We start from the raw sequence: 14904 nt of genomic DNA, 5'->3' as shown, positions 1-14904 counted from the left end.
ACAACATGAGAATATAACATTTCCTTGTTCAGTTATTCTAGAATACAAAATGTCAAACCTTGCATAAAAGATATGTAATGATTAATGGTAACTCATCCTGGAAGGCAAATGATTTTAGCATCTACTCCATCTGCTCCTTTGAGGTTGAAAAGGCTGGGACAAAAGAAGAGCCTAGGAAAGCCCCTATGAGAAAACCTGTCTGGAGTTTTTGGATTTTATCTAATTTAGCAATAAGCCCAGAAAAGAACTAGCAATTAGACCATCCTATATATTTGAGCTTGGAACAGGCCAGGAATTATGTAGTAAAAGTTGTGGACAAACAAAGCAGGATTAGTAATTAAAAACAAATTATTAACCAGATAGCTGTTGATGAAGTTACCACTACAAGTAACTCACTGCAAGCAGTTCTAAAGCATGGGACCTGATTTGTATAACTCATACTTTCAAAGTCACAACTCATACAGAAGAAGCTAAAGAATAAACAGATGACTTGAGTTAGTCGTGGCTGCTGGATCTGTAAGAGGGTGACCCTAATGTTCTTTCAAAAAACAAAAAAATACAGTGTGTGATTGGGTAAATCACCAGTTTATCAAAACTAGTAGATGTCTTTTAAACACTTCATTAATCTTCATCTCAGCTAGTATTGCAGCCCAGAAATTCCAGCCTCTGAGCCAACTCTATCTTTACAGTAACACTATATGATATTTTAGATAATATTGACAGTGCTCAATTATACATCTCAGCATAGTCATTAACTACATAGAGCTCAACAAGAAGAGGCTTTTTGTACCAGATGGAACACACATGTTGGTTTAGTCTCTCACAAAGATTTTAAAACCAGAGGCCCTGATCCTGTAAGAATGTGGATATCTGTCACTGTTAAGTGAATAAATTTGTGACATTCAATTCCATGGGTCTTCTTAAAGGCTGGCTATGAGTCAGAAAAACACACAGAAAGAGAGAGGCAGTATAAGGGTAATGGCAATATCACGTAACTATGATAAATAGAGGAACTGGACAGTTTTACTGGTTCCAGGTCACTACATCATATAGGAGCAAATCTACATATATGAATATAAACAGACTCTTCAGCCATGCATCACTACTCAAGAAGTTCTGGGAGCCTTCCTGATAAAAGAGCCCTTTGAAAAAGAAAGTAAACTAAGAAAGTGACTTTATGGTGGATCAGCAGATTATTTAGGCAGAAGACACAACACTGATGCAAGTTTCAAGCAGCAGAGTTGTGCTTGTTTTGGTAATTTAACCCTGAATTTTCCACTTGTTTTGTATCAGCAGACCTGAGGTAGCATTTAGTTACCCAGTTCAAAGGAAGGTGGGCTGCTCCAGGATGTCTACTTGAATACAAGTTCATTATTTTGCATCCAAGACTGTTCGTGAAAGCTAACAACTTTCCATTCAATCTTAAATTGCACTAGATGCTGCAGCAGGAGTAAATGTGATGGATTTACCTGAACAAAATCATCGTGAAGTCTACAAAACCCAAGCTGTCAATACTCCATGTACTGAATACTGAATACAGCAGTCCATCCATCATCACGCATTTCATTTTGCACACAATCTGACCTCTGTGCACAGCCAAAAACAGAAGTCTAAGTGGATAATAAGACAAATCTGCATTTCAGGCTGTAGTAATAGCAGACTTATGTCCTTTTTAATTTTTTTTTCCCAAGGTATTACTCTGTGCTGCTTTATTTTGGGTTTTTCTTAACAGGTCTGCCAGTTAGAACTGAGTCCCATAGCCAGAGCTGAATGTATTACTCAGGCATTCAACCCTTCCTCAGGCAATTACAGAATGGAAAGTAAACCCAAATTCAGTTATCAAGATTTTATCTTCTCAGTTACAAACACCTGGAAATTAGGAATTACAACATAACGGTGGGGCAGTAATAGAATCATAGAATCATAGAATCATAGAATTGGCTGGGTTGGAAGGGACCTCAGAGATCATCGAGTCCAACCCTTGAACCACCGTTGCGGTTGCTAGACCATGGCACTGAGTGCCACATCCAGTCTTTTTTTAAATATCTCCAGGGACGGAGAATCCACCACTTCAGTGGGCAGCCCATTCCAATGACGGATCACTCTTTCCGTAAAGAAATTCTTTCTAATATCTAACCTAAACTTCCCCTGGCACAACTTAAGTCCATGCCCTCTTGTCTTGTTTAAAGTCGTTTGGTAAAAGAGCCCAACCCCCACCTGGCTACAACCTCCTTTCAGGTAGTTGTAGAGAGCGATGAGGTCTCCCCTGAGCCGCCTCTTCTTTAGGCTGAACAACCCCAGCTCCCTCAGCCTCTCCTCGTAGGGTCTATGCTCGAGTCCCTTCACCAGCCTGGTTGCCCTCCTTTGGACCTGCTCCAGGACCTCGATATCCTTCCTGAACTGGGGGGCCCAGAACTGGACACAGTACTCAAGGTGTGGCCTCACGAGGGCTGAAATTTTATTGTAATGTAGGGAGTGAAAATTACACTGTTTTGTGGTCTGCAACTTGGTATATTAATTCTTAAAGTAGTGCCAAGAGCTCTATTAAACTCAGAGATCAGTACTAATCCACAGTCTTAAAAACCATAAAGATGAGAAACAAATACATTAAGCCCTCAAGATGTAATCCTAAGGAGCCTTGGGATATCAGATCTACAATTCAACTTGTCAAGCATATCCTCACACTTCATAAATCTCAATAGGGAAGTAATCCAAAGTCCAGTGAAGTCAGCAGGAAAACTCCTGCTAGTTCCAGTGGGTTTTGGATAAGGCTCCAAAAAAACAAAACTCAAGAAGAGCTACAGGAGAGCATTCAGAATATCATTTTCCAATGGTATAAATCATTAATCTACGACTCCTGAAGTTCCTGAGATATCAGTTTATGTTGAAATCAAAATGTAGGGTGGGAGGGAATAGGTGCAGGGGTCAAGGAACAGCGAGCAGAATAATATTATTTCAAAACATAATTATGACTGGGGAAGAACAGCACAAAGAGAGCCCATGAACTTTCCCTGCAACAGTAATCACACTGATATTTTAATGGCTGCTATATGTGCAGGCAATAAAATATACAATTTTGTTGTGTTGTATAAACACCAAAACTGTTGACTCTCCAACTTTTCTGGCAATTCAAGCATAAATAATTAAAAATGTTAACAGTTGAAAAATATATTCAATTAAGAAAAACAGTTTTCAGTAAGCTGCAGTGTTGTGTGGTGCGTGCATAGAAGCTGTAAACCTGAGAACACACACAGTAAGCATTTTCCAACAATACAGTTCTACGATTAAAGCAAAGGTCTCCTTAGAGTTGCAACACATCCTAGGTTGTGAAATAGGAGCAATTTGTTTAAGTGAAAAATGAAAACAGCTTACTTAATCCTTTTAGAAGATTCTATCAATTAAGAAAAAACAAAACAAGACAAAGTCTTCAAATGAAAAAGTCCACCTTACAAGAAAAGGATATGAAGCAACACTTTCCTTATATTTGTATTCAAACAGGGCAGGAACTGTGGGAGTCTAAATAAAACTACTATAGTAATTACAGTTGGGTTTTTTTTTCTATACAGATACCAATTTAAGCAAATTTTCAAATAAGAACACTCACTTTAGTTTAAGCCATAACTGTCAGTTCTGTATTTCAGGGCAGTTAGTCACATCCTACATTTAGTATTCAAAGAATGGTTTTTGTTTTAAATAACACTTACATTGTTTTCTCATCTCTTTAAGTTGATCCTTAAAATACATATATTTTTCATTCTTTTGCAAGTCTGAGTCACTGTTCTTGTTCTCCAGTGCAGTAAATTTTTCTTTTACTAAATTTTTTAAATTTGGTATGTTTTCTGGTTTTTCTCTTTTTATCTGTAAGGAACAAGAATCAGAATGTTATTCATTATGACACATTTTAACACAAAGCAAAAGACATCAAGCAAAAATTCAATAACATAATCTCAGTTTCTTTGGATTATAGATAGGTTTCATGTTCTGAAACCATAACCTCTAGGTAATTATTTATTTCAGCAAAATCATTACGAAATGCAGTGATTAACTTCTCAGCATCATTTAACTCAGTTGCTGCATATCAGGTATTTATCACACCACCGACAGGGAAAATTTCTGTGACGTGGTAAAGGTCAAGATGTTAAAAACAACCAGCATAACACTGAACGTGAACAAAACCAAAGAATATGACTGTACAAAAAATGAGAAGATGACTGAAAAACAGAAATACCTTCTCTAACAGTTTTCTAAAAACCTCCACTCTCTCACCATTTCTTTATCAGCTTTGCAGAAGCTTATAACCTACAAGCATGGTTGCTGTGATAACACCAGCAAAAGCAGTACAAATAACCAACATAAAGGGAAGCAACCTCAATTTATTTGTGCTGTATGAACAAGAAGCATTATGCCACACAGGCAGGCAAAACCACAGGTTTTTAAAAAATACTTGCTTACAGTAATTGCACATGGAATGATTTGAAGAATAAGTAGAAGTGAAGCAATGACACAGGCAATATTAAGAGATCCCAAGAATGCAAAAAAGCACTTTGGGAAGCCCATTAAAAAAAGCGCTATAATTAAAGTTTTCTCTTCTGTTTCTCAAGGCAAGATTAAATTCTATGGAAATGCACCTTTGACAAACCTCTGTAAGGACGAGCTACAGTGGTTGAGACCATTCTATGCAATGGCATCAGCAACAGCACAAACACTGAGAGAAGGTGGGCAGTTGTCAAATTCATAATGCTAAACATTTTCTGAACCAGATAAAGGCTATTTCTATCCCAAACATACAGAAAAACATGACAGTCTGGAAAAAAAAAAAAAAAAAGGGAGCTAAGCAACATTTTTGCTGTTCTACTCTTTCCCTACTGCACACATTCGATGATGCCCCTCACCAGACCACAGTCCTGTTCATTGTGAAAGACAGGAAAAGAGCCTACTGAGAAAAAAGATATTCACATCTACAGTTACCAGAGTTTACAAAGACCTTGAAAATCCTACAGAATATATTTTATTTCAAGAGCCAAATAAATAACAAATGTTCATGCAAAAATGGACTTTGAAGATACATAAAACGCTACATAACCAAGAAAACTTTACTTTTACTTTTATCAAAGCAAAGGAATCCATAGGGCTATTATTTCTTCCAAGAGTAAAGCCAGTTTGGTACATTCACTTTAAGTTGATGAGAGCTGTGGCAAGATGAAAAATAAGAAAAAAACCCACATGCACTGATAGCTGAGAGCATGCAGTTTTCAGAGGCACCAGAAGACAAAAAAATCACAGACCACATCACCAACTATGAATGGGAAAGAGCTGAGAATACCTTAGTACCCAAGGGACACCATGAGTACGATAAAGACCAACAGCTCATCACCACAGATGTTCAGACATAACAACAGCAGCAGTGTACAGCCCTTATCCTATGAAATTTGACAAAAGGAGCAAAGGAAAAGAGAACATCCTGTGCCCAGGGCAGTGGGGTCAATCATACACACTCAGATGATTTGCCTGTGTCAGCACCAGAGAAAACAAATGCAGAAGAAGGCTGTCACAACAAAAATCAACACTGCTCAGTACTCCGCTGGAGCAGAAACTTGGCCAGTTACTAAATCAAAATACATTTAAAATCCAACACATTATAAAATAATTATTTGATTTGGACAAAAATAAAGCTTTCTGCAACAACTTCATCAGGCTGTTTTTACAGACATTCTCTCTTTGCCAGAAAAATAACATATAAACACATGACCACATTCACAAGCACAGCCCAAATAATAACCTGTCTGTCATCAAGACCTGAGAGCACTATGGCCAGATACCACATAAAAGATTCAGCTGCATGTACTAAAAAAATCAAATAAAATTAAGTGCTTCCAAGTTGCTGATATACAAAGAGTAGAAGAAATTATGTGGACATTTATTACAGACATCCACCTGTAGCAAAGACAATGTCAATAATCCTTTCCTCTCCACAGGGATTATGTTACACATTGATATAGTTACATCAGGCTCTTTTCATCTTTTTCTTGACTCACAGAAGATTTGAGTACACCCGTAGCATCTTCAGTCATGCCCTCAGAGAAAGCAGTGAGGAGAAGAGCACAGACAGTATTATTCAAACACTGGTTCTCTCAAATCCAACTTCTAGAATTAAAGGACTTTACATATATGTCCAGAAAAAGTTCTAGTAGGAACTGTCACTAACGCTGTAATGCTAGCAAAAAAATACAGGAGTTTGAGGAGGTGCATTATATGTACACAAATAAGCTTTGCCTCTGCCACTCCAGAGCTACCAAAATTTGCAAGTAGACATCTGTAGTAACCTCAAAAGAACAATAATACAAAACTCTCCTTTGGCTACCTAACAATAATAACACAATTTGCTGCCATATAACGGAGAGCTAGCATGCTATTTGCTACAGGCGATATGAATAATTCCATCAGTTATCATGAAAAACATCAAGTCTTTCACACCAGCTATGTTCCCAATAGCAATGTGCTATGTCCTGCATATACAATAGCCCTGCAATGCAGCACATACAACAAACAGCCATCTAATATAAAACCCTCAAGAGTCAGATGAGAGATGCTCAAAGAATGCTTTTTCCTGCAGTTTAGCTTCTTTCATATTTACAATTTAAATTCAGTTTCTGTTCATCTCCATATTATTGCTTTCATTTAAATGATTCGCAGAGACACCTTTCCTGACCACATGCAATACTATGTCATGTATGTTATTACTGAAATACGAGGTAGACCTTCCTGCAGGTCAACATGTCACAATGTCACAGGTGAATAAATAATAAGGCATTTCCATCCACCATAATTACTATCAAATAATTTCGCAGTGAACAAACCATTTGTCTTTAGTGCCAAATGTTCTATTTCATGAGAGAGTAGAGAACAGCCTAACCTGACAATATAAATGAAAAAAAAGCAAACAAAAAAAGAAAATGTGCCATCAGTCTTAGTTCCTCACAGTGAGGCAGAATTGCAACACGTTACACACTGCATCAGCACAACAGGTACCTCACAGTTTTTTTTTAGTTCTCACCACGCACTCCTACTCTACAGATTCATGATGGATATAATGATGATGAGATCAGCATAACAAAAAGTATGAGGACAACACAAACACAGGATATGGCAACAGGACAGGGCAAATTTATGACTTTTCAGTGCAACAATTTGGAGTTGTGCCTTTTTTTTGGTCCCACCAGTATGTCAGAGAAATGCTTACTAGCAAACCTGAAGCCATTGACACGTTCAATTTGTCAGTAAAATTACTTCACATGGGAACCATGAAAGACACATTAAGCAAGCAACTGTTCCTTTAGTAGCACTGTCAGCCCAAACCAGCAAGCTATGTAACACCTTGCAGTCATTAGTCAATCCATTGAGAGTTACATTGATTTTGAAATGGGGTGGAGGCACACACACCCTACAAAGCATCCTGGAAATGACATATTACTATGAACTGGGCGTGTTCAGGACATATGGTGAAAAGAAGTATCAGTCACAACAGCTTGTTTACAGCACTAGGAAAAGCAAAAGCATCTGCTCTGACAGTCCCATAGCAGCAAAGAACCACAAGACTGTTTACATGGGAACCAAGAAATAAAAGGGAGAAGAGATATGTTACACATGGTAATTGATGATAGTCTATACATGACCTAACAGCACTGCTGGTAGGAAACACATTTAGAAACAACAACAACAGCAAAAATAAATAAATAAATAAATAAATTAGGAAAACATAGGTGTGGCTGACCTATCAAAGGACACATATACTCATGACAACACACCACACCATCTGGTCACAGGTGACATGTTCAAAGAGGTTACTGTGTTTGACGGGCAATGCTTACGAAATGAGCCACTTCATGGCATGTTTTCAACATGCACCAATATCTATCTGCATGAAGAAGCCTTCCTTTTGCAGATTCTTTCACTTGTAGTGTATGTATGCCATGCATAAATAGTTACACTGTGCCTCCAAAACTCAGGTTTTTGAAAGGCCAGCTTGCCAAGCCTATGAAAACTGTAAACTGTGGGTATCCTAAGGGGCAGTCTGGGGAATTTTATTTCAACTGATTTTCATAACAACCAAAAGGGAAATAAATTAATCTGTTCCAGACCACCCCAGAACCAGCAAGCTCAAAGATACCACTGACTAAAATCAAACCAGCTTGGCTTTAGTCTGCATATAGTAAGAGATCAGTGTCTAAAAATGCACTAATTAGCATAACTTTGCATGTAGCATTGTAGCACTGCAGCGTTTAGTAATTTGTCCTTCCCAGCATTATGTCCCAAAACAGTTTAAAAACATTAAAGAATTTAGCCTCAAACACCCGTTGTGACGTTTGTGCAATCGACTGTATTTTACAAATGAGAGGACTAGTGACATGAAGAGATTAATAACTTGAACAATGGTTGCACATGGATATTGTGGCAGAATCAAGATAAATAAATAAATACATAAATACATCCTGGTTCTGTGCTTTGAGCACAAAGCCATTTTACCTTCTCCTTCGGCTGAGGGAAAGTTCAAAATAATAAATGCATTTGGTTCACTCTCTACAAAGAGGCCTGAAACAGCCTGTGGCTGCTGGGCAAACTTTGTGATAAAAGAGCAGCATTCTGTGTACCACAGAAATGCTCCATTGAATCATAGAATTGGCTGGGTTGGAAGGGACCTCAGAGATCATCGAGTCCAACCCTTTTACCACCGTTGCAGTTGCTAGACCATGGCACTGAGTGCCACATCCAGTCTCTTTTTAAATAGCTCCAGGGACGGAGAATCCACTACTTCCCTGGGCAGCCCATTCCAATGACGGATCACTCTTTCCGTAAAGAAATTCTTTCTAATATCTAACCTAAACCTCCCCTGGCACAACTTAAGACCATGCCCTCTTGTCTTGTTGAAAGTCGTCTGGCAAAAGAGACCAACCCCCACCTGGTTACAACCTCCTTTCAGGTAGTTGTAGAGAGCGATGAGGTCTCCCCTGAGCCTCCTCTTCTCCAGGCTGAACAGCCCCAGCTCTCTCAGCCTCTCCTCATAGGGGCTGTGCTTGAATCCCTTCACCAGCCTGGTTGCCCTCCTTTGGACCTGCTCCAGGACCGCGATATCCTTCCTGAACTGGGGGGCCCAGAACTGGACACAGTACTCGAGGTGTGGCCTCACCAGTGCTGAGTACAGGGGCAGAATCACTTCCTTGGACCTGCTGGCGACGCTGTTCCTGATCCAGGCCAGGATGCCATTGGCTTTCTTGGCCACCTGGGCACACTGCTGGCTCATGTTCAGCCACTGGACTCCACTGGACTTTGCATTGGAGGGGCTCAGCATGTGACACTACGTGGTTATTTTTTAGCCTTTTCTGTCTTCTCTCTCTAGCACAGAAGTCCCTTAGTTGCATGGTTTTAATGGTGTTGCTGTTCCTTTCTCAGGAATACAATTTTTGTTCCTTGGTTTTTGAAGTTTGCCAGTGACACTCATTTTATTTCTCAGAAATTTCTTACCACACCTGAACCACACTGAGGTTTCCTCAAACCAGTGGTGCAATCTGCAGAACAATCTTTCCAAAGAATTCAGAATTCTCACCGTAGTCTTTCAAGCCACACATTATTTGTTCTCTGTAATTTAATCCCGACAAAATATGGACTTTTAAAAGTGCAATTTTATTGACATTTAGTATTTGCGAGGTAATGAAAAATTCCTGCTTGCTAATGACCTTTTTAATGACCAAGTCAGCTGACATGGCAGAATTTCTTAGTGTTTCAGATTCTTTACTGTTTTGTTTATGAAAGGGAGGGTGATTAGTCACTTAGTGTTAGGAAGCTCAGAGATATGTAGTTACCTGGATATTTCTATCCTTTTGGGCAACCCAAAAAGGATATGCTGATATGTCCATCTAACTCTAAAAGCACAGTAAATTCTACTATATTTACACTACAACCATGTGTCTATGCTTATGGAAGACTGACAGCAGCTACAGCTTTTAAAGAAAAACTTAGTATCTTATAGCTCCTGTAGGGACATAATTTCTTATCTCTGTGAATTTGACAGTGTAAAGGAACTCAGTCAGGATTTCTCAGACAGACAATTTCAGGACTTGGGGTGACTAGCCCAAGATACCCTACTAAGACCCAGTTTCCAGAACCTCGGCATCTCACACTTCCTGAATTGCCATCACTTTAAAATGTCTGACTCACATATGGACCTATCTAAAACTACTTATTTCAGTGAACAAATTACAAGAATTGACTGGCTACAGCAGTAGGTATGGACATGGTCAGTACAGCCTCTTCGCATCTTCATCAGATAAAAATAACTATTGTCCCTTTGTTTGCATCTGCTATGCAACAAAATCAACCAAAAATGTACGTCACATTTCCTCCTTGTTTACCAATTCATATGTCCTATTATTTCATCCTTACCTCACTATATAATTTATTATTACAAATACGCAGCCTTTCAGCACGTACATTTATTTTACCTCAGGGCAAGTCGAAGTTTTCTGTGATTATTTATTATAACCAATTTTTTTTCACTGAGAGGGAAAATAACATGGGAGCTAAGTAAATTTGTGGGTTGAGTCACCCATATACTTTGTGAATCATGTGAGAACCAACTCTAAGTGAGTCACCACTCTAACTGAATCAGGCTGCGAAATTTCAGCTCAACCTAAACAGTCATATATTATTCTTCAGTGGCTGGATTCAAACCCTAAGCAAGTATCAGATCATTTGTTGATGCACAAATAAAACACAGCTCTTGAAAACATCTGCAAGGGCAGTCAAAAAGGATACCACCATTCAGCAGCAGGAGCTACACTAGTCTGAACACAGCCCTGCTGAAGTCAGAATCGCCTAAGGGCCCACATCTGATTCAGGAGATTCAACACCTCTACACATCATGGCTGCAGGGCTGGGACTCCAGTTGAGCAATGCCTACACAGACAATTGTAGAATTATAAGAGAGGCATATTTGTGAGGGCTGACCCATATTTAGGATACATATTGCCTATTGAACTGGGCCAGCACTACAGAAAATGACTGTCATAATCTTTTAAATATTCCAAAACTCTGCCAGAGTAACAGTCTGAAAGTGTTGCAGGGTTGCCATGGTTCATAAGCAACATGTCAGTATGGTGGTTGTAGCTAAGGTACCCCCAAAATAGAACTGTTAGTACCTTCCACAATTCCTATCCCCTACTTTGAACACAGCTGGAGATGTTTAACCTTTATAAAGAAAGCAAGCACAGAGGGCCTCACGCTGCTTCCACATATACTAGGGGATATCCAAAACTAACTTCTCCCACGTTGTGGCATGTTAGAGTCATTTTAGTACAGCTAGAAATGGACTTTGGCCCACCCCAATTGCTTTCTCTCTCCTGTTTAGAAAGGAACTGTACATACAGAATGGGATTAAAAGTAAATGAGCACCAGGTGAAGAAACAAACCTGCCTAGAAGCAAATGTGAAGTTTACAGCCTGAACAGTATTTTTTAGGGTTCCCATCTGTTAGACATTTCATCTCAGGCAAAATCATAGAATCATGGAATGGTTTGGGCTGGAAGGGACCTTAAAGATCATCTAGTTCCAACCCCATTACACGGGCAAGGACACCTTCCACTAGACCAAGTTGCTCAGGGCCCCATCTATGCTTTATTCTTTACGTTTATATTCTTTATTTATACATTTTAACAGAAAAAAACATCCCAGTTACTCACTATGGTAGAGAAAATTATGTGAACATCTTTTTGGTTTTCTCAAGACCTCCTGTGAACTGCTTTGCAAAGAGCAAAGAGGTAAAAAAGAAGCAGTGAGAGGGGATCTTATTTAAATACTAATATTGAAACTACTTGCTAGCAATCGTGTAAAACTGTCTCATAATTACAGCAATAAATGTGAGCATTAGAGGTGAGGCTTTTCCCAAAGTGAAGAAAGTTAATGGACCTCAATCCCTTCAGCATTTCTGAAAGCCCAGCTTGCCTGTGGTTTGCTGTGAGGGCTGAACTGAATTTTCTTAATGATTTCAACCAGACAGAAGCCTGTCTTCATCTTGTTTCTATGTAGTTGTTCAATATATAAGGTATTAATACAACAAAGCAAAAACTTCTACAGTAGTTAGTAGACATTTATGAAAACACTTCTAAATTATGGTTCAAGACACAGTGGAGGAACAAGTACACCCACCCTTCCTTCTCTACATACTTTAAAGTTCTGCCACAAACATAATTTATGTGCAAGTTACTTTTATTGCAGTAGAGATACACAGCAACTTGTGTATGCAGTTTTTCCTGAGCAAATATTAAGCAAAATAACAGCAAAACCAACAATTCTTATGAAAATGTTGCTTTGTTTTAATGGGTGTTAGGCACTGTGAAGCAGCTGGTGCATCTGTTTTTGTGAGGCTGATTCAGCAAATGCATTAGGCTGTTGAACTAGTTTACCAAGCTGATTAATTCACATATTTAGAAATTATATTAACATGGATATTAGGGCTTTTTTTTTTTTCTTTAATATCCCACTCAAACTGATGGGAATTTAGGCATTGATTTCAGTGGGAGCAGAAGAAGACCCTGAGGTGATTTTAGGCTAACAACCTGTTTACTCTTGCATTGCTCTGTTGGTTGACTGAGATCACTAAAACCCATGTTTTCTATAGTGTAGAAATAAAGGGCTAAATCCTAAAACAAGTACAATTTGGTTTCATCTTCACCAGCAGCTATAAAACACTGTTGATTTATGCCAGTTGTGAGGCTGATCCCTGTTTAAATACAAAGTGTGACTTATCCTTTGGAGAACTGCATGCAGCATGTATTGTTAAAATCAGCTTATTTTACAGAGGGATGTTTTCCATAGTCCTTGGGTATACCTCTACTGAAAGTGAAAAAGACTTTTTCAATTTTACACTCATTTTTTTTTCACTCACCCGATTAAATTCTTGTCTCTGAGAAGTTTCCTGGCACTGACAGCATTTCTTCTTCATACTCTCCAAAACAGCAATGTGAGTCATGCTGTCATTTTTCATTAAGACTAAATGTGACCTTTAAACTTTTAGGAAACAGCAATAAGATTTCTAAGTACAAAATCATGCTTTATTTGAACTGACATGAGTTGAGAAACTTATATCCTGGCTGACACTTACAGCCTAGACTCACCAAATTAATGTATCTGTATTAACAGATGGGTCAAGACAGCAATATTTCCATCAGAGTCAGCTCAGCTGTTAACACATGAACACTGAATTCCGTGATGGTGCAGAGCTGCACTAACCAGTTAAAAAGAAAAAAAAAAAAAAAAAAAGTGCAATTGGAGTATGCCCACAAACTTCCTTATAAGCAGAGGGGACCTACCTTACACTGCAGTGGGTGCAAAACACTCACTTGTGTGACAGTCCCAATCTGTGCTCTGTGGCAGAGGTGCTTTTTACTTTGCACTTTCCTGCAAATGTCTTAGAGATGTGTCTGCTTTGAGACTCTTCATATACCACATCCTTCACATCACTATTACTGATGTTCTTACTCAGCTTCCTATTGGGACAGCACTCAGTAGCATTATTAGCCACTAAACCCCAAGACTTGGTACCATCCTTATTCTTCTTGATTTACCAGTTCAGGCTGACAGCTTGCACCTCTTCCCTCATCTTGGCAATCACCGTTTACTTGCAGAAAATCAGCATTCAAAAGGTCTTTGCTCCTAGTAAGCCAAATTAACCTGCTTATATGTTCCTCTATAAGTCACCAATTTTTGCAAAGACAACGTGCAGTTTAACAGCCTGGATTACAGCCTGCTGTCAACATTACCACCCTACACATCCTTCCCATCCACTTTCCAAAATCCTGTGAGTCTATCCACACATTTCCTGCTATGGAAAGTCTCCTATAAAATCTGGGGATAAAGCTTTAAATTTCTCTTCTCTTCAAACAAAATCTTTGTTTAAAAGCATCTTCCTGTATTAGGAAGGACAACACAGCAAGGCATCAGCAACCCAGGAAGTTTCTGGAATGCACTGACAGCAATTTTTTCCTCCAAGTGGTATATGAAACAAGAAGAAAAGATGTTATGCTGCACCTTGTCCTCACCAACAAAGATGGACTGGTGCACAGTATGAAGCTTAAGGGCAGCCTTGGCTGCAGTGACCACAAAGTGGTGAAATTCAGATCCTTGGGGCAACAAGGAGCATGTGAACCAAGCTCACATCTTTGTCAGACACATGGACAACGGGATAGAGGATATCCTCAGCAACTCTGCTGATGGTACCAAGCTGTGTGGTTTGGTTGGCACCTTAGAGGGAAGGCAGACCATACAGAGGGACCTTGACAGGCTGCAGAGGTGGGCCCATGCCAGCCTAATGAAGTCCAACATGGCAAAGTGCAAACTCCTGCACATGTATTGGCACAACCCCAGGCACAAATACAGGCTGGGCAGAGAATGGTTAGAGAACAGCCTTGAGGAAAAGGAGTTAGGGGTGGTAGTAGCTGAGAAGCTCGACCTGAGCTGCTAGTGTGTGTTTGCAGCCCAGAAGGCCAACTGCATCCTGGGCTGCATCAAAAAATGAGTGGCCAGCAGGGCAAGGGAGGTGATTCTGCCCCTCTACTCTACTCTGTTCCTGTGGGATCACACCTGGAGTGCTGTGAAGAGCTTTTGAGCCCCCAGCACAGGAAAGATGCAGACCTGTTGGAGAGGGTCCAGAGAAGAGCCACAAAGATGATCAGAGGACTGGAGCACCTCTGCTATGAAGACAGACGGAGAGAGTTGGGTTTGTTCAGCCTGGAGAAGACTCTGCGGAGACCTTATGGTAGTTCTCAAGTACCTGAAGGGGGCCTACAAGAAAACTGAGGAGGGACTTTTTACAAGGATTTGTAGTGACAGGATGAGGGGGAATGGCTGGAAGAGG

At 39.5% G+C, this 14904-nt stretch overlaps 1 protein-coding gene across 1 annotated transcript in view; it reads right to left on the bottom strand.

Annotated features, from left to right (window-relative positions):
- Positions 1-13020, bottom strand: part of NSMCE2 (NSE2 (MMS21) homolog, SMC5-SMC6 complex SUMO ligase) — a 76447-nt gene extending 63427 nt beyond the window's left edge. Inside the window, exons 1-2 of the mRNA XM_030444709.1 lie at positions 12937-13020; positions 3705-3858 (exon numbers count right to left, since the gene is read on the bottom strand). Of these exons, the coding sequence (XP_030300569.1) occupies positions 3705-3858; positions 12937-13020 (238 nt within the window). The remainder of the gene's footprint in view (positions 1-3704; positions 3859-12936) is intronic.
- Positions 13021-14904: the final 1884 nt, after the last annotated feature.

This window comes from Calypte anna, chromosome 2, assembly GCF_003957555.1.
Source record: "Calypte anna isolate BGI_N300 chromosome 2, bCalAnn1_v1.p, whole genome shotgun sequence".
NCBI classification, from domain to species: domain Eukaryota; kingdom Metazoa; phylum Chordata; class Aves; order Apodiformes; family Trochilidae; genus Calypte; species Calypte anna.
This window is presented reverse-complemented; position numbering and strand designations above follow the sequence as displayed.